The sequence below is a fragment of the Megalops cyprinoides genome, chromosome 1, assembly GCF_013368585.1.
Source record: "Megalops cyprinoides isolate fMegCyp1 chromosome 1, fMegCyp1.pri, whole genome shotgun sequence".
In the NCBI taxonomy this organism is placed as follows: Eukaryota; Metazoa; Chordata; class Actinopteri; order Elopiformes; family Megalopidae; genus Megalops; species Megalops cyprinoides.
Window position 1 is genome coordinate 60289304 of NC_050583.1, and position 24962 is coordinate 60314265.

A 24962-nucleotide genomic window follows, 5' to 3' on the forward strand; every position below is an offset into this window, starting at 1 on the left:
AGATCACTGCAACGGCTGATAGCAAGTTACACAAACTGGGTCACATTAACTCACATAAACTGAACAAGCACTATTTTGAAAGCAATGTTTGCCAACCTTTCCTAAATTATTTTATGTAACTTCACTTTGCATTTTTTATCTTACCATTTAAATGAGGTCTTTAAAACTTTATGTGTTTTTGAAACCCTACCAGCTAGCTAGGCATAAGGTTGAAAACCTGTTCATTTTTACCTTATTAATTACCTAGCAAGCTCAGTTTATTTAAAAAAAAAAAATATCATGCTTTGTTTCTGAAAGTAAAAACACCATATTCCATCCAATATAGGGTACTCAAAGTTTGGAAGCACTAATAATTCAATAAAAAAATAAGCATTTTTATAATCTAAAGGTAATTTGATAACATAATAATGGAGTCTTCAGCTGCAAGCCTCAGTTTGAGGAGGAGGAGTTGTCACTTTCCAGTCCTCAGTCAACGTTATCCTTTGTTACATCGAGTGCATTGGAGATGCTGCACTTTTGAAGAACTGCTCCACAGTTTCTGTTTTAATAGTGTCCCATGGCTCAAGAATCCACCCGCTCAGAAGGGGAAGAGGTGCGCTGTGTATTTGTCCAGATGGTGTCAATTATTTCTCTCCGTTAGAAAGCACCTTCCCATAAAGAGTTTTCAGTTTATCTCTGGATGGCTTATTCACAGAACCATAGCTGTAATGTCATCCCACCTGAAATGACAGCCAGGTCTTTTTAATTGTCGCACAGTGATTCCTTCATGGCATCAATGGTGCATCTTTCATAAGCATCCAGTGTCAGCATTGCATTAGGCTTTATGAGTGCACCCAGGTGCTGAAGCCACACTTTCTGTATTCAATGCGCAATGAACTTGCCTGTTTTCCTACTATGTCTCCAGATATTTTCCTGTACTTTAAGAAAATCCTTTCGAGAACATTTCTTTTGGTAGAGTTTTGTGCTTTTAAAACAGCATATAGAGGCAGTTGGCATCCATCTGCTGTGTTAGTAAATGATTTAGTAATCCACTGTTTCTCATATCCAGCAGTGCTTATGCATAACTGTTTGTACCCCATATTGTGAGCAGTGGCGTTGTGTGTAATGTGTAAAAAAAAAAAAGATAGAGGAGTCTGGCCAAAATTTTCAACTTGCCAAATCTGATGATGGTATTATTAAACATTGAAACATTAAGGAATTATAAAACATTGGATTTTTCTCCTCGGATTCTGCAGTTTCTTTTCTGACAGACATGGGTTTGCTTCCATAAAGAAAAGTCATGTGGCTTCATATATCTCTCCAGCCAACCCAAACTCCCTTCTGAAATGTGAATGTGGTGTGTCCACATTGTCAGCTACCACTGTCAGCTAACTAAAAAGCAGGAAATATGTTCATCAAAGGAGGCAATAGCTTTGTTAGTGTGCATTCATCACCATAGTCACAAAAATATACTGGCAGGTACGGACATGGCAAAGTTTAATTGCCATGAAAATGCAGTTCTAAATCTATCCACATTAAGGAATTATTTTTTTTTAATTGCATGCTTTTCTTCACAGCATGAACAGACATCTCTGAAATATTTCTGAAAACAATGACATCTTGATGGCATGCGGAAGCACTTTTCTTTGATGTGGCGAAATGTATTGTTCATTTAAGGTACCTGTTGTTCTTTCTGCATTGATTGCTCATTCTTGAGTACTGTGTGAATCACTTCTGTCTCACAGATCACCCACAACAATTTATTTTCACATTCTAAGATGGGTTGAAGTCCAAACTGAATGTTTCAGTGAGATTTGTTTCTCCTTGTGCTTCTGTGAGTACATTGATCATATGCCAACACTGTTTTGCATAAAACTTCAATGGATATTGCTGTCCCATTACCGCAAGATTCACTTTCAAGGTGAGTTCTTTCTTTGTTTTATCTGTAAAAAGACATGTTTCTGTCAGACAAACCATACTTTTACCTGTTGACACACCTACTCAACAAGACAGTATGTTGTCAAAATAGTGTAACACTTGTAATGAGAAAACATGAAAGCTGGATTCCCAGACAGTATACAGTGTCTGAATTAATCACAAAGTACTGTATTGTAACAAGCTAGTAACTGAAATACTGGAAACAGTGTCAGAATATAGTTATTATTGATTAAAGAACATTTGCATTCAAGTTTATTACCATCTGCATTAAACCTGACCTATGCACTGAAAAGGCTTTTCAGCCCACTGATTTGATACATGCTATGATACTTTAGCTCTGTTGGTTACTTCGCATAACACATACTGACCACTGGGCAAACTGCTGAAATCTCAGACTTTATATAAAGCAGCTAAATATACAATCCATAGACAAATGAAGAAAATAAACATTGTAGCTTTTGGTAGGCCTAACTGTATGTATTTAGACATGCTGAATCAAAGTTAATCTACAGCGTGACAATTGTTGCTCTCTAATATATTCACATAAAGGTAAATCAATTACTAAAGTGAAATCAACTGTGTTGTGACTAGTCACAGTATATACGTCTGCATTATGACTACAAGCAAAAGCAAAAAGCCACATGTATAAAACCATGGTGTTTATCTCCAGTAAAAAGGAACTGAGAATCATGCATGATAAATGATTACCACCATGTTGCACAATTCTCGTTGCATGGCTCAGTCTGCTTTGTAGAGCAAAGCCTTAATGAAAAAGCATTGGGAAACAGACAACCCTATATAAAATACAGCTCACGTAAGTTGTCAAAATGTAAGTTCAGAAATGGTAAGTATGAGATTACTGAAGTGTAGTTTATACTATTCACATTAATTATTTGATTATATCTGAAAATTTAAAAGACCAAAGATATCTTTGATTATCACACATCACTGACTGCTGGCAAGAGAATAAAAAAAAATGATATGATTTATGACACTAGTGTGACAACAGTGACAGTATACATTACACTAGTTGACAGTCCATTGTTTAACCCTAATTTGCAGTGGTCACATAATCTTTGCTTTCTCAAACTGGATCACAAAACCATCTATCAAGTGTCCAACACGTCCTAATTATTCTTTAAAGTTGCAGTATGATGAAAACACTGTTGTAGAAATTACAACAACAGACAGTTTTACATTGAAAATTGCACGTGTGTGTGTGTGTGCGCGTGTGTGCGTGTACAGGAATAGACAAAATAATGAAAAGATAAAACGGGAAGAGTACTAATCTACACGTATACACATATTAATGCCAATATTAATTGTAAATAGGTTTCTGCTATAATATACATTTTAAAATCAATACTTTAATATGTGAGTTTCTAAACAATATGAAAGATTTAACAGATTTTGAAAGAGGTCAAACAGGTGGTTTCTGAATTGCAAGTGTGTCGTTCACAGAAAAATTATTTAATGTGTCAAGGGGAACAGTGTCAAAAACCATGCCAGCATACGCCAAACAAGTAAAAACTGCAACAAGAATGAGGAATAGTGGTCACAAGCTGAAGCTCATAGACAGGTATAAACAGACACTTAAGAGGATTGTTGCAAAAACACAAAACAGTAGCCTCAAAATTACCACAGACTTGTGTCTACACCTCCTTGATCCTTTCTTAACAGAAGCTTGAATGGGTTCTGGTAGGAATGCAATTCGGAAACTGCTTTTAATCATGGCCAATGCACAACAAATGCATAGGGTGGTGTAATGAGCCTGGACGTCTAAGCAATGGAAGAAAATAATATGGTCTGATGAGTCCTATTTTATTCTTTTTTTCAACATTTGAATTTGTTTATGTTTGGAGACAGCCAAAGGAAGCCTTCAGCCCACATTCTAACTGTTAAACATGGTGGTGGATCTATTATTGTATAGGCAGCCATCTCATGAGACTCATTGGGTCAGCTTATTACACACTGCATGGTAGAATTCTGGCCAAGGAATACAAAGCCATTTTAATTGACCAGGTGCAAACATTGTTTCCTCAAGATATTCCCATATTCAAAGACATAAACATCCCCATACACAATGTCAAATGGATTCAAGAATGGTTTCATACGGATGATGTCAAACACCTTCCATGCCCAATCAGCAGATCAGTTCTGGAACATAGCACCCACGTTAAATTTCCACTTCTCTCATCTCTCAAAGAAATGGACACCTTCCTACTTGAAAAATGGTCTGACATCCCACTATAAATAGTTCAAAACTTGTAACCTGTAACCACATGCAAAGAAGGACTGAAGATGTCTGAAAGTGTAGGGCAACCCAACTCCTTATTAGTTAAAAAAATCACATACTGTGTGGTGTTTTTTGTTCTGTTATGTGCAAAAGAGTGTGTATGCTTTGCTCATGCAAGTGTATTCATTATCACTCAGGATACCACAGTTTTATGTTAGAAGTTTGACACACTAACTCCTCAATGAATCGATTAATTTGCAAACTAAACCAAGTTCTCTTACTGTAGGTGTGAAGTTTGTGGTTGTAAGGACTGGCTCTGTGTATTTTTGCACTGGTAGAACCACAAACTGCCTGAGCTTTAATTCCTCATTATTAATCTTTCCCTGCACTATGGTGTTGAAGCCAGATATTAATATGTATGACTATTGCCACTTTTACTGATATTCCTTCCTAGAAGTTGACTATTTTTTGTAAATTTCCACCACACATTGACAGTGTTTACAGCAATATGACAGAGTGCTACAGATTGAGGAATACATGTGTCAAATTCACCAACTTTTTCTTCCATGTCATTTCAGCCATTTCAACCAGAACAAATACTGTCTCCATCTTCAGCATTAACTGTCCCGGTGAGTCAAGCGTTCCTCACTCTTTGGAATCACATCCATGGCTAAGCATTACACAAAGCTATAAAAACTAATTTGCCATTTCCACAAAAGCACAGAATGATGCCATTAGCATTTGAAAAATATACCAATGCATTGACTGCCTCATCGTTAACTGTGTTCCACTAGAAAATCAGTAGCTGTGGAAGTGCTTTGGGGTGTATGGTGGATTCAGTGAACCACAGAGGGAGTAACCTGTCTCATTCCAATGACTAGTAGGATAAGCACTAAAGATACCTGCCATCTGGAAACTCATTGAGCTGAGGAATGCACTGCAGTTGTGGAGCTACCCTGCACCCATCTCTTGTAGGTCATATCACATAGCAGAGGGGAGAGCAGGACACACACAATGCTACTTCAGCACCTCTCACCACGGACACATTGTCTGAACACCTCCTCATAACCTGAGCACCTTAATCATTCATGCAAACCAAAAATATCAGCTTATGTTGTAGCCATACTTAAAAGAGTTCATCAATTAAAGTAATGAGAACTCAAGGTAATCATACAACTGAAATGTAAGCTGAGAAATATTTCCGAAAGGCCTCCGTCAATGCTTATACAACAGCAGGAGATGTGATACACAGGTAATTATGTAAGGGGTACAATTTTATGCGCTGATCTATTTTTTTGTAATGTTTTAAATTAAAGGTACATACCTGGAAAACTGCATGCAAGTAACAAACACACTATAGTGTATTAAAACTGCTGAATTGCAGCTGTTTGCTATGGGGTTAATGTACATGCATATAATAAATTCCTATTGTTTCTTAATGTGCTATGTCCTTTCCAAAGGTGGAATTATGGGTATCTTGATTTTCTCACCGTACCCATTTTTGTACTTCTCAAGGGGGTCAAGGGATCAAACTCCTTCTAATGTCCAGTCAAGGCAATCAGTGTTTGTCAAGATTTGGTACTCAATATATTGAAGAGCACAGAGAACAATTCACAAATATGCCAACGCCTATCAGAACCGCAGTGAAGCTATATTTCTGGCAGCCCTATAGTGATACATCTATGTACCACTTTGATTTGGTCCCCAGCCCTATAGAGGTGGATTCGTTGAATTAGTTGGTTGCATCCCTAACACAATTAATGAGTATTTCCCAAAAGATCCCCAAATCAGTGCTTAAGGTTGCATTTCTCAACACTGCTTCAATAACTCCAGTCAAAAGACCTCAGAAATACCACAGACCTTCACAGATGTGGTGGCACGCATTCTGTATGATCTCTAAATCTCAGGAAGCCAGCTGTACTCTAGATATTCCTTTATGCCCTTCAAATGTATCATTTCTGGCCTGGATTCACATTCACTCACATCTGAATAATTCCAGTATGCTCCGTGCATAACGGACTAAATATTTTTCCCTCCAGGGCCTGTCACAAATGCTGTGTTTGTGCTATTTCATTTGCCTCATTCATTCTCGGAGCCTCTGTAGGAGCACCTGCTTTTGCATAACATTGAATTTAATTTTTTTTCAGAAAGAAGAAGGAATTTCAGGTGACTTTGCTCTCATAAAAGAAAAACAACTCTAAATACCACATTTTTTGTTTCACTGCTGCAGTGCCCACACAGGCTGAAGTATACCATGTTTCCTTAAAATGTATGGAATAATTTACTTAAATTTAAACTTTTCTACATTCCATCAATTCCAGTTCTGCTTTGCTTTTTAAACGTGGGTTGTTTCTAAATAACTGACTGAATAGCAATGTAAAGACAGATTCTCAACAGCATTTAAGTTGCAAAATTAGCCATGTGTGTTGATATGCCGCTGAACAGCAATGTTGTTGAATGGATGCTGAATGTCAGAGTGTGACAACACAATTGTGATTAGCTATCTAAACATAGCTGAGGTAAATTGATGTTCTTTTTGTGTCATTATATGTTCAGCTTTCAGAAAAACATATATTTAGAACAGTAAGAGCCATATTTTGTTCTAGTTATCAGTCATAATGTAGAGTTTGCTATTTAGAGTTAATTTATGCTCCCCTCCAAGTGGCTTATACAGTACCAGCAGGCTCAGGTATTTTGTGAGTTTGTGAAAACCTCTCCACCAATGATTAGATAAGTGCCTATTCAGAACTAAAGCACGAGGCTGCGTTAACCTAATGGGCAACATGGGCTGCAGCCCAGGGCTCCGGCCACTAGAGGGCCCCAGGAGCAGACTATTACATTGAATTTTTGAATGGGGTTTTATGGTGTTTTGATTGTATACTGAACATTTTAGTCCAGTTTCCCACCTGTAGATTAGCCTACATTGTCCTGTCGCAACAATTAATCGTCAGGGTCAGTGAGAGTGGTGTTTGCAGGCTAGTCACTTCACAGTGATGTCTGACGAAGCTAATAGAAAATAGGATAAAATGTTCTTTGGCACTTGCATTGATTCAGACCAGGGTTTCGGTTAGCCAGTAATTACTGGTTTTTGACTAATAAAATTTATAAAAAAATGGATAAATTAAAAACTTGCCAGCAGAGGGGGACTTCTCTCTGCAGAATCAAATTAAGACTGCACTGCAAAGTCGTCTGGAGGAGGAGCGAGTGAGGCGGCTTATGCGCATAGCAAGCTGCAAAGACACATTTGACACATTTGATTTCAAGTCGGCAGCAGAGGACTTTGCTGCAATCAAAAAAGGAGAAAATGAAATGTTACCTGGTAGCATATAGGTATTTTGTATAACAAAACCTCCTTATTTACCAAGCCTTTATACAACTGTTCAATTTGATGACCTCTTTGGGAAATACGTTTACCTGTATCAACTCAACCGTAAGTAGCCTGGGTGGTCATCTGCAGCAAGATAAAAAGAACTCATGAAATTTAAAGATTCAGTACGCGATTCTGACAACCCGAATCGTGTCAACATGTGGTAAACACATTTATGAAACGTTTAACACATCGGTATTCTGTCTAAAATCACACCACATAAGCATCACCGTTAAACGTTAGAAATAGGTTTCAGATACGTTCATTATTTAACGCTGTGTTTAGAACACTTATTTAGAACATGTCAGTCATGTCTGTTATTGGGCTACCACGGTTGGTGTAAATTGACACCAAATCAACACCTTTGTTAAACGTTGGAATCGGTGTCAGATGCTTTCATTTTTAAATGTTGCATTTAACACCCGATTAGAACGTTTAAGAACTGTTTCTTATTGGGTTCCTTCCACTGGTGTCCATAAACACGTTTGGTGGATGTCGTTTACACGTCAGTTTTGTTGAACACCAAAATACAACCCAAATCAAATGTTGGTTTTGGTTCAAATAACGTGTTTTGCTACTTGGGTTTTAGTTTTCCGTTGTAAATTGTGGACATCAGGCCCCGGGAGGTGTGTTAGCCCTGGGCCCCGGGGAAGCTTAATGCGGCCCTGCTAAAGCACACAGGTTTTTTCATGTATTATACCAGGTGTATAACGCCTTATAATGCTTAACATGTTACCAAAGTAATATGTTACTTAAAATTAGTCTATGATATCTAGAGAACTATATCCAAACTAACATTAAAGGCAAACACTAAGATTTAACTTTATAATGTCACTCCAACAGCAGAAATACTTTATGGCTGATGCTACATGACAAATATGCACTGTAGGCAAGCTCTAGGAAGCAAGAAAAATGTTTAGGGTGATTTATTGTTCATTCTTAAAGGGAATTGTCAAACAAATCAGTCAAATACTGTGGTACTCAACTTGACAGTTGTATAAGCAGAAACCATAACTTCAAGGCTGGAATTTCTCAAAGTTATGAACAGTAAATATTTTGTCAACTAAACAATTCAGGCGTGGTGGTTGAAAAGGTATAGGCAGGATCATTTCCAAGCCATTTGCAAGAAAAAAACTCATCATGTACATCTTAATACTTGGTGTTATGATGCATGGGCATAGAAATGAGTTTTTAGTTTTGTACCTACATAGCATCAGTGACATGTGCAGGCTTAGTTCACACCAAATCTCTGAAGCACTGATGCTTATGCAGTGGTCACTTTACCCATGACCGAACAAAGGCAAGTTCTTCCTCTGCCAAACGCATACATTTTAAAATAGCACCATGCATTATCTAATCACTTCCCAGCCTCCCTGCCTCTGGTTGAAAGTAATTTTCAAACACACTGTGAGCTATAAGAAATATACAGCCCTGTCAGCAACACCACATACCGGTGGCTCTATACTAATCTTATTTTCAGACTTGATGGATTCAATGAAACACAGCAACCATTTCACATTGGTTTGAATTCACTGTTTGTAGGACAGGAGGAGAAATATTATGCTGCATTATGAAAACCTTTGTGAACCAGTATGGTCTGAGCCAGGATTGAAGGCGCAAACTTTGCAACTGCACTGCACTGCTTCCAACAAGGGACTTCCTGCAAACACAAAGTACTCCCAACATCACAATCTATAGAAGACTAATGCACAACACAGAATTAGGTATACTATACTAGGTATTTTATTCTGATAATCTGGTTAAACTGTTCTAAGCTACAATAACTATAGCTTCGTTTTCACTGTATGTCATTTTATTCTCAATCCTTTTGAAAGCACTTCAAGTGAATTGCAGTAAGCAGAAACAAACTGTGTCTATGTGTCTATGAGATCTATTTAGTCACATTTAGTATACATAAATAGGTGAGCTTTAATTTAAGTGATGGCATTATTATATGCTACAGTGTGCTAAAGTAATAATTATGAGGATGAACAAATACAGTATGCTGTTATCTTAAAATATTATATACTGTATTTGCAGTAGTAAGAGAAATTTGTCTATATATAGCCTATATTTCTACATGTAATGGAAATATGTGCAATTTAAAGACAATCTGTGAAAATATACTATTGACAAATATCTCACAAACACATGTATGCCCAAACAACAAAAAAAATTTGCAGTATAAGCAAATCAGTATGTTATGGTAACAAAATGATAACAAAATTCTAACATGATGATGTCCCAGGAAGCCTCTTATGCCAAGCCCTCCTCCCCATCACTCAGCCAAGGAGACCAATTCAACTAAAACCAATTATAGAAAAAAGCAATATGGCATTAAGACATCATACAATTAAAAATATGATAAACATCTTATGAAAATAAGATTGAAATGGAACAAGAGCCGCTGTCCTCGGGGCATACAGTGGTGTGCTGCCAGTGCTCTAGTACAGCTGCATAATGATGAGACACTTACTTCCACCATTGATCAGATTTATGGTGTTCCAGGCAAGTTACGATCATTAGGGGGATTGAGGGGGTGTGCAATGGGTAGAACTGGGAGAAGGCGGTGGTGAAAATTACATCTAGCTTTCTGGAAATGCAGCAGTTTTTCCCTCTATAAATCTTTGATCCTCAGCTTATTTGAACAGTGCCATTTTCTAATGGAAGTCCCTATGATTTCACACTCGGCGACTGATAATTGCACACCAATTAGTTAATTACATACGTTGTCCTAATAAGCTTGTATTATCGTCATACTGAGAGAATAGGTTTTACTTCAAGGGTACCTAAGGGTATTCTCTGAGAAGTGAGAAAAAAAAGAAACTCAGTGAATGTGTATTGTGGCATACTGTATACTGAAAATGTAAAAAGCACATTTGTAAGGACCATTAAAGACCTTTAAAGTCTCTCTTTATACAACAAATCACTCCCGCCTCATTTTGATATTTCCTTGGACATAGTCAGAACGTAACGCACACAGAACAATATGCAATGCCATTTACACAGGGACATGGGCCATTCTGCAAGAAAGGTTATCTTTATCCAAGTTATTCATGTGCTTGAATAAAATAACATTTTTGTTTTGCACCTTTTCAAAGGCATAGCTAGAAGGAAAAGCCCTTTTTTTCCCACTGTCACAGAGAGACTTGAGGTATGTTTACTAAGCGTAGAAAGAGTCACAATAAGCCATCTCAAAACCAACAGAACATCCCTGGGGCCATCTACTTAGCCTACGATTTTCCTGGATTTAATTTTCAAACACTTACTGACATTCCTCAGAGGACTGAAAATTAATTCAAGCTTCTATTAGATAGTGTTGTTAAATGATAATCTTTTTTTCAGAGATCAACTCTATGTGCCCTTGAATGAATGTCAATACTGTAAGTTGCATGCTTCTGAAAAGCCTCTTTCCACTGTACCATGACCCAACCTTCAGAGCAGACCACTGAAAACAGTCTAACCATTTCAACCACAGTATTATTTACTTTGTATTAATGAAAACAATCAACTCCATTCCTCCACTCCTTGACTTTTTTTTCCCCAAAGGTCGATCTAGATTGACTATTCATTCCTTAATTGCAGCAGATAAACATGAGAATAAACAGTGGCGGTTTCAAAGTTGTGTGTGTGTGTGTGTGTGTGTGTGTGTGTGTGTGTGTGTGTGTGTGTGTGTGTGTGTGTGTGTGTGTGTGCATGTCATAAGTAATGTGTGTGTATTTGTGTAAGCTGTGTGTCACAGTATATATCTCAGGGAATTTAAGAGTGCACATATTTTTATTTAAGACAAGTGTTCAATTAAATGGTAGTTACTAATCCAGTAATAACACTGCAGAGTTAAGATCATGCTAGTGGCAGATGAATGAAACATCCCCAAACACCCATAGACTGTGAGGTTCAGCGTGGGTCAGTTCTCTAGCAGTAAATCCATCATGTCCTCATTTTGTCTTCCCTACAGACACACTGGGAGGGTGGCAGTGACATCTAGCTGATCCTATTTGCAAAAGAAAATGTCAGCCTTCTGTATGATTGAAATACAGGTTCTGACTTCTGTTGGAAGGAGTTCATATGCAGGGTTGGGAATTAACAGAAGGCAAAAAAAAACCTCTACAGAGCTGGCTATCTGTCAGATAAATACCAAAATAAACTTGTAAAAAGGACATATGCCAATCCCTTTCATACATATTTTTTCATCAACAGCATGTCATTATTGGCATGAAGCCAGATAATACTGATGGTAAAAAGGGACTAAAATAATTACAACCTGTCTCTGGAAATTAATATTTGATATCAGTTTTCTAATGTCTAATGACACCCTGCTTTGCCCCAAAACTGAGTAAGAATTTAAGCTCCATTTCTTTCTGAAGCAATGTTTTTTGCTTAATTTCAGTAATGATATCAACATAATCAATACAACCATTTTGGTTAATGCACTTTTTGACATGCATACAATGGAGTTCTGTGCTTTTAACCACGATTCACGAGCTGGGTATCAATACATCTGCAACTTCATAAACTTCACAAATCTAATGAAATGACCCACCTCTTCACATGCAAAGAGAAAAAACAGAGGCTTACTGATCAACACAGATATGTCAGTCTTCACCCATAACCACAAAAGCCACCTGACAACTTTCACCTTTAAAGCCTTGGTTTAGAAAAGCATAAAGGTTGCATTAAAGATGAGATGACCAAAGCCTTTGGTTAGAGTTTACTATTGGTAATGCTGACTGTCCTCTTGAGACAGATGGTAATAACAACTAGGGCAAATGGCAATCTAAATCAAGATTTCTGCTGAAGATGTCCCTTATATTTCAGTTCATGAATACAAAAAAGCAAACATGTCCTAAGATAAAAAGAAAACCACAAGAATGAACAATAATGGACTCAAAACAAAATATTTCATGAGTACCCTTCTAAAATCTGTGTGTTGTCTTGTAACACAGACTATTTTGAAATGCTCGCCCATCTGCTGTTTTGACAATGCTGTTACAGTATAGGCCTTCCATGCCACTGCAGGCCTGGCCCATCTGTTTTAAATCTTCACTTGCCACATTCTGAGCCACTGCACCATTTTCATAACTCCTCTTTCATTTCAGCTGGATTTTTTTTTTCTTTTGCTCTGCATCTCACCCTCAGACTCGTGCTTTCCTGTCTCATTGTGTGTGCATTTCCTACACTAAATCCTATACAGATCCAAATGAAAGGCTTTCCTCTTGAGACCATTTCACGTTGATCTTTATGTGACTGATAGTGCCACATTGGCAATCTGGTTGCCATATCAACTGAGGATTTACTGTGCTTTGGGAGCCTTACAATTCTGATGTAAAAATGAGACCTAAAGTTGTTACATAAATTATTCATTTTTTGATAGTCTTTGCAAATATCAAATGCCCTCATACTATTTTAATCAAACATTCAAATGTATGTTATTTTAAATATGATGTCACATTAACATCACAATATGCTGTATATTGATGCAGTGGGTACAATGAGGGCATTAAACATGCATTTAAACAAACTGCATAATGGTATTACACATGTATGGATACACAGAAGAGGCAACGTCGTATTCCAGGTCGTGAGTTTAAAGCTACAACAAAAAAGAAAGTGTTTTTCAATGCAGCAAAGGAAAACTCTAAGACTTGTGACCGATGCACACCTAATCATTAAACGATATTCACAAGGAGAGATTAAGACTTCCAATCAATGATTGCAAGCTTCAGCATTCTGAATCTTATTTCACTGCTTTATGTACCCACAGTTCCAAAATGCAATACAGCAAATACAAGAAACCATTTGAAGAGGTGGGGCTGCATTCTCTCCTCCTGGCCTCATATTTCAAGTCCACTGATGTAAGATGTGATAGGTGGACCTCCGTTGTTCTTGGATTTTCAAAGGCATTCAAGCTTTTCCCAGGTAGATTCACAGCTCACATATTTCTAACCAAATGCAGTCACATTCAATTTCAGTGTGAAGGAGGACAGGCAGTATTTTTCATGAATAACTGAACAATCCAAACTACTTTGCTGTGACGTCGCCTTGCTCTTGTCAAAAAACTCCAGCTGGCCAATTTAAATGCTCAGTCATTTAAAAGCTCCCAAACCCCGAACACCACCATCACCCTGAAACATTTCTCACTGCGGCTACATCCATACACAGCACTGCTTGTGCCTCTGCTATTACATTCTGTAGTTTAATGGCAATACAACAGCTTTTAAAACTGAATATGGGCCAGTCATTGGCTGGGAACGCATTTCCACCAGTCTAAAAAAGAATTTTCCAGTTTTCCCAATTTCCAATTTTCCAGAAGTGGGACATCCCAACAGACTTTTTAAAATGAAATTCATGACCTATCCAAATGGAGCTAGTTTCCATGAATACACTAATTGCAACTTGGGAGTGATTTAAAGACCAACAAAATAGTATATAAACAACACAGACGGAAAAAAAAACGGACATAACACATTTCATGGAGCAATTTATGCCTGACTAAAAGTAGATGCTGGCCCCATATTTGTAAACAAATATTTCTGAACAGTGAATGTGCATTGGCTCCAACTTAAAACAGAACTTAATTAATTGAATGCATGGGTATTCAGGCCCAAGACGTGATTTATTGGCAATGCACAATCTCACACTGGGAATACATACATAGCAAGCAGATCACCAAACAACCTTTCACAATCAAACATATTTTACTGTGACTTTTAATAATCTGCCAGTGAATTTAAACAACATGTGCCTTTCTGCCTGCCCTTCCATCCAATGGTTTAAAAAACAGCAAATGAAAATCAAAGCGCTTACCTTTTGGTCATGGCTGTAGGCCAAAACCCAGTCTTCATGTGTTGGATGAAACAGCAAGCTTAGAATGTAGAAGTTCATACGGAATTTCTGATAGCTTGCACCTTCATCTGAACTGATCAGGATACTGCTTTCAAGCTCTGGGTCGCTTAGCACCATTATCTGAAGGAGACAGAGAGACAGACTGAGAAAAAAGTAGGTATCTCCTCTACAGATTTGACAGCATTGTCAGAGAAAGTCTTTTGGTAACCTTTCTTATCTTGTTTTTTTTTTTTTTTTTTTAAACCAAATAGTAGATTTGATTTAGATTAAAAATATATAGTTCAGGATTGAAACACATCATATCTCTGCCTGTACAGAAATGATCTATTGTAAATGCTGAGCACATATGTGGTATTGATGCAATTTTCTATCCACACACTACTGGAAATACAAAAATAAAAATAAGGAGTGACAAATAACACAAATAAAGGAAGCAAATGAAAAACAAACATATGTTATTACACAGTTTTCACCACGACACAATTCACGTGAATAATGTATAATGCTGTTAGCTTAATTAATGCTTATTCATTCAAAGCTAATGATAGGTAATGATCATGACTATGTTAATAGTCAACATAACTTTAAGGCAACATATAGCAATAACTGTATGACTGTATGACACAAACTACAGCTCCCACATGTCTGCTTGTCTAACTTGTCCACTTAACGAAAGAAAACTTCTGATACACATTATAACTTTGGACTTAAATAAAAAGAATAAAGGAAAAAGTTGTCAGAAAAAAAGATGATTAAATATTTGCAATCCGTTCTTCAATGTTAAAAGGGTTTTAGCTGATAGAATAGGGGAAAAATGCATCTCTCAAATAGACACAAGGATTTACCAGGATTATGACAGCCACTGTATTATAAGGGAAAGGCCACCAAAGATGGCCGCTTTCTTTGAACTCTTCAGTAATTACAATGAAAGAGTATTAAAACTTATGATGAATAATTAGCCGGCTAGTTTTAGTGTTCTTTTAGTGAAAACTACAAAATATACCTGGTTGTATTGTTTAGAAACAATATTATATACATTATTACACGAAGTATTTCTTTTAAATATATCACCGCATATGTATGAAGAGAGATGTTAAAGCAAATAAAAATGAGGATAAAAGGGGGAAATGCAATGTGTGCTTGTAACCTACATCATCCTCCAACCTTAAACTCTCTTGCTATGCAACATACATGAATCATTCTTATGGAGGTGTACTGCAGGAACTCAAAAATGTTTTTGTAGTGGTGGTAAAATTTGGTATTTGAAACAGTTTGGGAAAACTAGTTTGGTGCACGCCCTAAAACACTATGTAGCAATTCCATTGTTTTGACAAGTAATTGTATCCCATCATTCAGTAACATGCATTCAAAGAGAAAAGAGGCCAAGTTTAATATTAGAATCTGACAAGTGCCTCATTTAAGTGATTGCCCTTCTTGTCTGTCCAGTGCATCACTCTGTATGGTTACACTAAATAGCTGAGTGATTGAGATATATTTGAGATATGTAAAAATAAACGTGTGTGTGTGTGTGTGTGTGTGTGTGTGTGTGTGTGTGTGTGTGTGTATCTTGGTATCTTTGCGTTTTTGTTTTGTTTTTTCCCCTTCCAATCAATAGCTTCCATTCAAAGTAAGCATTCATTCTTGACAGAAAAATATGCTTTAATTCTCCGGTTTAATAAAATTCAGCACAAACTGACACCTGGCTTTAATAAAAAAATTAAACCGCCAAACTCGGACTCTGGAAGAAAGAGAATAGGCTGCAGTAGTAACAAGCACAAACGGCTGTGTTTTCTTTTCTCAACAGGATTTGAATTGGAAAAACAGCAGCACATTTGTCACTGACAAAAATACCACCCCTCTTTCCAGGGCTTTAACTACGAATCCTCCCTGGTGGTGATTTAGATAAATTGTTTTTCATTAAGAGCCAATAAACAGCCTGCAGATTCTCAGCCAGTTTTTTGTTGGCCAGGGCCTCCGATTTTGCCATTCATTATCGTCATGGGAATGGCAGGGGAGCCCCTATTTCACCACGCGTCTTAAGGCTTGTCAGATGTAATTTATAGTTTTTAGGGCCTAATCATTTTCCATAATATTGTATTAAGCGACACCAGTTATTATGAAGGGAAATTACTTTTCACCTTGCTGTCTTGATTTCTCTGTCAGGGTTCTACTTCAGAATGTGCAAATGCTGAAAGTCCTTGATGGTTCTGCTCTCTCCAAACAAACTTAAAATATCCTGCTCCCTAATCAAACCTGAGACATGGCTGTGGACCTGGGCCTCTTGGCATTTGTAGTAATATATTATATGAATACTCAATGTAGTAGAGTAGTCTTCCCTTCTATTTACCTTGGAAAGGCAATAGAAATGCCTATACTTGAGAATTTTATATTAATGCATCGATATATGTTATTGTTACGTTCTACTCGTTTGGTTCACTGTGCATGATAAGAATAACTGTCCTGATATAACAACAATGTTTGGCTCCAATTTAAAATGAATATCAGATCTGCACCGAGAATTCTTAAATTTTGTTGTCAAGAAGTGTTCACAATTCCCCAGGCTAAATTAGATTGTAGGATATGCAGATCCTACAAATTGCCATATGTTAGGTATATTACTATCTAATAAAAATTGTATAATATAACTGGAATAAAATGTATTCCTTATCATAAAGCGAAATACTAATGTTGTACTTGTTCTTGGAAAATAAAATGAAAAAGCAAGTTATATTCTACCAGTTTCAAGTCACTGTGCAAAAACATGGGTGTAAAATCAGTCAGAGACATGCAACATTTTTAATCAGTTACATTCATCAGTAATAAAAAAAAGTTCACCCATACAGTATTAGTGGCTTCCATCAAATTGCAAAGAATCAGAAATCAAATTGGGTGTAACCTAGGTTGTAATCAGTCAGATAATAAGTGGCATGTGGTTTAACCAGATATTCAAGATAAGGGGAAAGGAAAAAGCAAGCAGTATAACTGAGGATCCACAAAAACGGCAAAACATGAAAAACCATATAGGGGAGTTACTTTAAGCTGTGTTTGACACAATATTCCCAAAGAATAAATATCTATATGCCCCCCCCCATACACACATATACACAAAACTAAAACCTTGATTAATCACCTCACATATTTTATCTAACTGTAAATTAGGACTCACTAAAAGTGAATTAGATTCGTGCTTATCAAAGTGCTTTTTACCACTTTTTCATTTTAATGAAATAAAGCACTTTAGTATTTTCAAGTCAATGTTTTAGATTTACATTTCTGTGATACATACGTAGAACAAGACATATTGTTATGACTGAGAATGTTTGTAAACCTATGTAAAGTATGAGTCATGCAAGATATTTTTCTGATTCCATTAAGCAAACTATAAATAACTTATATAACAGGACATCCACCAAAATGAGTAGGTGTTTTGATTACAGCTATGATGCAGTCTTAAAAGCCTACTGTATTTATTCTATATTTTAATGTTGAACTGAAATACACTGCATGGATAGAGGGGCTGTGAAGTACAGCAAAATGTGTTTACTTAAAGCGACATTGACATTCTATTATTTAATCTTCTGTTTGATAACACTTTCTATTAATCTTGTACATGGTAATCACATCTACATGTGTAACACATCTACATGTGTAACAACACATTTTATATAAGAAGATCATGGCACCTATTGGGGGAAACAGCTGTGTGGTTTGTGTAATTTCACTTACAAAAACTGCTCAACCAGTTCTAGTCCATGGTACTTACTTTGGTTATTATGTAACAATGTGTTTCTGCACACGTATTCAAAAAGTAATTACAATATTGTTTTATTGGGATGAAGTCAACTTAATAGACAGTATGAGTAATGATCATGTTCTGGCATACACTCTAACCTTTGAGCCATCATATAATGGAAAATTACAAACCTGTTACAATGGGCAGTGCGTTTTCTTGTAAGAGGTCAACACTTATTTGTATGTGAAGGTCTATAGCATACAGAAAATTTTATTCCACAAAACATAATTCAAGATATCACATTCTTATTTAACATTTAAATTGACTTTTCATTACATAAAATGACAACTTAGTTGTATGACAGAGGGAAAAGTTCCATAGCTGTTGCTGGTCAATGAAACCACAGACAATGAAACTAGATGTGAAACCACATTTTTTTAAGATATGGTAAAGAATAAGTGTCTGTAATTATGTGCATTTGCTTATCATGTACACTACATGTGAACAAATGTGCCTTCACAGAACAATGCACTGTGGTAAGTAAAAAAGCAAAATCAATACAGGGTTGAGGGATAACCTCAAGAGGTTATCTTCTGAGCTACAACTAGTTGGGTGTAAAGGACTTATCTCAATGCACTGCACAAAAATGCACTACACGTTGTCTGTGAAAGCAAGCAAGAGCTATCTGAAGTAGCAAACAATAGAAACTGGATGACACATTGGAAATTAATCATGCCACTGCTGATCAATTGTAATGCTCTGTGGGAGCTACGGAGCGATAAAGAGAATGCCTCATGTGTAGCAAATTCAGCCATTAACATGCCCACTCTTCCCATGATTGTGTATACTTTCTGGGCCTCTAAATCAAAATCCATAATTTAAATGGGGACTAAGCACAGTTCTAAAACTTTCTAAATAATTCAGATAATAATTTGATTTTTTAACTCCTGGAAGCTTGTTTTTGCAAGGTTGGGCTCCATCTCATGTAGGACTGGTGAGAGAAAATGTATGTCAAACGTGCTTCCATGCCAAAGCAATCTCGCATAAATGGGGCCGTGTATGTGGCCATGTAGGCCCATGTTCAAAAATCTGTTTCATTCATCGGACAGATACAAAGGCTAAGGGACAGGGTGTTCATCCACCACATGCTATAACTGCAGCAGTATTGGGACCAATTCCAAGTGTTTTGTGAGTATGGCAAATTTTGCTTGCTGCAGTATGGAGTTTGTAGACAGAGAAGAAGAGAATGCAGACCTGTTCTCTCAGCCATAAAACCAGAGGTGTGTGTGAGACAGATACATTCCCTGTATATTTACAATGAACACAAACAAAGCCATAGGACATGGTCTGGGTAGTGGGTAGTATATGGGTAGTGTATATCAGAAGTGTATCTGAGTATCCACATCATTTTAAAAATAAATTTCAGTGACATAGGAGAATAATATTTCTTTGCTTTTTTGTGGCATTTGCTTTTCTCTTGGAAGCAAGTAAGCTTTCAAAAAGGAAGGATTAGGGAGGATAAATTGGCAAAGAATACATAAATAACAGTTTCAGACAGTGCCAGTACTAAGGAGTAGCAGAAGGTCCAATTGTGGTAGGCCCTCTGTGCCACTGGAGCCCCCACACCACCAAGCACTGTCAACACTTTCTTTTTTTTTCATATTCAACTCTGCAAATGGTCATGGCCCAAAGCTTAGGAGAGTGGGCACTGTCTGTTTTGGTACCAAACATCTACTTGTGAATGATGACGTAGCAATAACAGTAAAACCCAAAAGGAAAACAGTCCAAATGCAGTGTAGGATTGCAACCACTCATGCTAGTTGCAATACCTGACCCTTCGATTCTTGAAATCTGTCTCAATCCTGCAGCTTGATCCACTAAAGTTATAAATTTTACCACTACTTTATCCAACAGTACTTGGAGTCCCCAAACACACACACGCACACAACACACACACATACACACACACATATATAAAATATATATTTAAACACTTCAGGCTTTCACCACTCTTTCACTGCTGTTAACTGTTTGACAAGCTGAAAGACTTACATATTGATAAATCAATATGTGTCTGCATCCTGGACTTTTTATTGGACAGATGCCAACTACTGCAAACTTAACAACAATGTCTCCAAACCTTGCACCTTAAATACTGGCACATCAATGGGGTTGTTCTCTCCTCCACATTGTGCTGCCCGTTTACTAATGACTTTAAATGCTCTAAAAGTCAGCTAAAATTCTCATATTTACCACTGAATTCACCCTAACAGGGCTGACCACAACCAGAAACAAGAATACTGGGAAGAAGTTGTGAAGACAGTGAGATGGTGCTCAGGTCATAACCTTGTATTCCTCATTCAGAAGATAAAGAAGATCATTGTGGGCTTCAAGAAAAAAAGAGCTAGTAATTTTCTCAATATCAGTGGTCAGGTAGCCCATCAAATCATCAAAGGCCAGAAGCAAATATTCTTTCAACTTTACAAGGCAATCAGAGAGAGTGCTCTGACCTTCTTAATCTCTGCCTGACACAGCACCAGTTCAACCAAAGCAAATAACAAGATGGAAAGAATAGTTACTACTGCTGCCAACCCAACAGTGCATTTTCACTGGACACGCACTACAGCAAAGGCAAAAAAGACCACAGCAGACACTTGTTTAGCCTCTCTTCCAACCTTCTGGCTGGTGTGCAGTACAGGTCACTAACAGTCAACATAATTCACTTCAGAAAAGAGTTTTCTCGGCTTGGTGGTAAAGATTATTTCAGATGCATGGCCAAAAAGCACAAAGTTTACACGTCTGTGTTGTAACTGATATGGTATTTTCATTTTTATTTGACTCTTCTACACACTTGTGCTAATACTGGCAAGCATTAGCACAAGTGGGTAGAAGTCATGATACAACTCTTCATCCATCAAGAAACATATTGTGTATACAGTAAAAACAGTTTTAAGAAACCTTTATAGCGAAACCTTTATAGTAAACAAATGATAATAAAACAATTACATTAAAACTATAAACTCAGTTATGTAGGAATAAATCTAATAAAACATTCAAATACCCAGAATAGCCTTTAAATAATGTGATTCAGTTTCAAAAGTGTTTGTGTGTGTGCGTGTGTGTGCGTGTGTGTGCGTGTGTGTGCGTGCGTGCGTGCGTGTGGTGGGGCTTAAGTGCATTTTTATATGTATGTGTGAACCATATTTAATGGTACTAGTGCTGTATGCCACCATTAGTGAAGAGATTAATGGACCATTTTCAAGGCTGTGCGCTATCCAAAAATAATGTTTAACAATACAATTGTGTCAGGTAAAACATCATTAACATTAATACAGCAAATACTGCAGAGAACCCTGGGAAGCCATTTGCCACATCATTCAAACTTATTTGTACATAAACATTCAAATCTCTTCACTTTTGGTTCAGTAATTTGGTCACAAATGATTTAAGATAAAATGTACACAAAAGCATGATTTTTTTCTAATACTCACATGTCATTTAATGTACACTAGTGTTCATTATTCCCATTCTGGTTTTCCTCACTTAAATAAACAGAACACTGTGGATAATTTTGTAGTGGTATGGTCCTTGTTATTAATTCATCAAGCTTGAGAAATGAATGGCAGTTAATGTGTTTCTTTCTGAATTTTGGATAAATAAACAGTAATAAATATATAGTTTATAACTACTCATAAAACTAATTTATAGGCAGCAAAGTCGCTTTCATGGAACACACAGCATTTGGGGAGCGTTTGACCTGCTGTGCTTCTTGTACTGCGAGTATATATTCATTCAGCCTCACAATTTCTCTGGGCAAACTGCCAGTGTGGACTGCAGATATTCACAGATGAGTTCATTAACCTTTGTGTTTTCCCAAAACAGAATCTGAATACTTCTAAAAAGGCTTCAAATTCAGTGCCTGGTCAACCATCTTACTGTCGTCTTACACCTTTTTAAATGTAGTATTTGATTTTAACATTTCAACAAAATGTACAATATTCTTTGTCAAACTGAGGAGAGGTGGTGTGGCCCTTTTGTGGTGTGGCTCTTTTGTGATGACACTCATGCAAACTAATCCTAGCAATGTCCTTTTTAATTGTTCATAAGCCATGCTAACTAATGCTACCCAAGCCCTGTCAAAGCCCACAGGCATGCAGGCATTTCAACATGAAAAGCTGAAAGATGAGACAAGAGGGAAAGATGTATTGTGTTTATCTATGTTTAATCTATTTATTTAGGAGTGAAACGAGATGGTAATCAGGAGACAAGACTTGCATAACCATTTCCCTCAAAGGAAACATAACACTACATTTTACACCTTTTTTTCTCAGCTGATGTTGTCACACTAAGTATCTGCTTTATTTGACTAATTTGACTTCATTGCCTCAAGTATTAGCATGCTGGTAATTGCACAGGAACTAGAACTTTCATTGGACTACAGCCAATCAGCGTACACCTCACTGTCATAAGATCACCCTGCCTCCCATTGCCTAGAAGCGATACGGAGCAAGCTGTGGCAACTCAAAATACACATGATAATCAAGCATGTGTCTCAGTTATTTCAGAATCAACAATGAGGTTTATTGTGAGAGGCTAAAAATGGATGATCATCACCGTTTTGACCCCTGGGGTTGGACAGATACACCTGACATAAGTCTTGAGAGTAGAAAACCCAGGCTAATACCTTACCGATTAACACAGCTGCTAAAATCTGTAACTACCGCTCTTAAAGCAGTGACACCATGCTGCCTACAGTGGTTCATCGCATGTTAACAGAAATTGGTTCAGGAAAAATCTGCAGGGCCAAGCCTGAAACTTCCAAGGCAGTCATGTATGAAGATGTGCTGATGCATGCAGACCAGCTGTGCAGGGTAAGCATGAAATAAGCAAAGGTATAAAGGAATGGATCCCTTATGGATAAGTACAGAGCCTATGCATAATGTAGCATAAACACATCTGACAATAACCATATGGAAGTGCTACAGACATGCATGCTTGCAGCACCACAGCACCAAATTTTCTCCATCGTGTCGCTAGCTCTTGTTTTATTATTAAAATGCATTACCGCGTTAGTGCTCAGGATTGTAGATAAGACAGAATTTTGAACAGCATATAGATTTGATGTTACAGATCCTAGCGAGCATCAGTGTTGATACTGTCAAACTGAACGCAGGCGCATTAGGTAATCAGACCTCTCCCATGACTATTGTACTGTGAAGGTAATGTGCCCAGTCCTACGGGCTCGTCTCTCTTTTTCGTTTCTCTGCATGCAAACAAGTTCACATCAAAATTTATGGACAGATTTTACAAAGTGCTTTAAAATGCCTGTGAGACAAAGACCAATTGAAAACATATTGGTGAAGACATCCATCCAGATAGGTATACATGATGGTAAATAAAATTACAAGCATATCATTGAGAACTTTTCAGCATAGCACAGGCAGGTAGCGTTCCGGGTTCCTGCTGTAGTGTATGAATGATTGCCACTTCTTTCTACAGGTCCTAGGATGATTCATGTATGTCACTGAGGGACGTAAAGGCATGGCAGAGTATGTAAGCAAGTCAGAATAAGCAGTAGTTCCTATGATTAGTGAAATTGATGCAGCCCAGTTTTAATAACACTGCAATGCAGTACTGTATTTTACAAGCCCTCTGACATGGCACTGCCATCAAGCAGGGACATGGCTCTGTTCGGCTGACATGTTACTGCTCGCACGTTGAGACATTCCATGTAATTGAAGGAGCATGAAAAACATCATAATGCAACACTGTGCATTAAAAATTGAACGTGGCGTATTGTTAAACTATCTGAGGAGCGGTGCGCAACTGTAGTGTGAAAATTGCGTCGTGAAATTTTAATTGCATGAAAAGCAAGTAACGTAGGAATTATTTGACCAGCAATATTTTGTGCTCAGAACATTATGTTGTACTCATGTTTTGACAAATGCCACCTTCTAGTGCTTATTTTTTACATCTTTTTTTTTTTTTAAATAAAGTTTAAATCTACAGTGAAGCAGTTCAGGTTTAGTACAAAAACAGTACATTACCCTTGATTCAAACTTAAAACCCTCTAGTTTCATGTCCTGTTCATTAAGCACTAATTTACACTGCTGACCCCACCATAAATAACTAATGTCAACATGTAACTGTCATTTGTTTCACTAAATGAACTGTGTATGTGACAACCTTTACATTAGGTCTCTGCTTTTTAGTGTTAGCATCATAAAATTTTATGGAGGCCACCAATTTTAAAATATTTTATACAGAGTATTAATTTGGACTATGTTAATGTATATATGATCATAATCATGACATGTTTTTTTTTCTAATGTATTTTACTCAATAAAATGAAAGAACATAGTAAATGTCAACATTCATCAACAGAAGTTGTGAGTATGGATTATCAAATATACATATATGAAACATAATTTGCCTTGTATCACTGTGTAACTTGTATGACACAGGATTGCTATAAAATGGAAAATGAAAAAAAAGCCTCACCTTCCTCTTGTTGGTTGGGCAGACATACAGGTAACTCAGCACTCTCTTTAGCCCCACTTTGTCGTTCAATTTCTCATAAGTGGTTCCATAGTCTGTTGACCTGCAAATGAATTGAAGTGATTCATTATTATCATATTAATACAGTATTACTTTAATTAGTCCTACTTAGGGCAAAATAGGGCTACGTATGGATATACTTCTGTCCAATCAAGTAAATGTACAAATTTTAAAAGCATCCAAAAGCATCAAAATAATTTTATGCATTTGAATGCTGGGTACAAGATAAAGGCCACTCAGTATATACAATTCTGCTCTATTCCATAAAAAGTGGGATGAGCACAGAGACTCCTGGCCTTGTCTCT

The 24962-nt window shown here is 37.0% G+C and overlaps 1 protein-coding gene across 1 annotated transcript in view; it reads right to left on the bottom strand.

Annotated features, from left to right (window-relative positions):
- The window catches only part of sorcs3 (sortilin related VPS10 domain containing receptor 3), a 199214-nt gene that overhangs the window by 67266 nt on the left and 106986 nt on the right, over positions 1-24962 (bottom strand). Inside the window, exons 3-4 of the mRNA XM_036524445.1 lie at positions 24601-24700; positions 14328-14486 (exon numbers count right to left, since the gene is read on the bottom strand). Of these exons, the coding sequence (XP_036380338.1) occupies positions 14328-14486; positions 24601-24700 (259 nt within the window). The remainder of the gene's footprint in view (positions 1-14327; positions 14487-24600; positions 24701-24962) is intronic.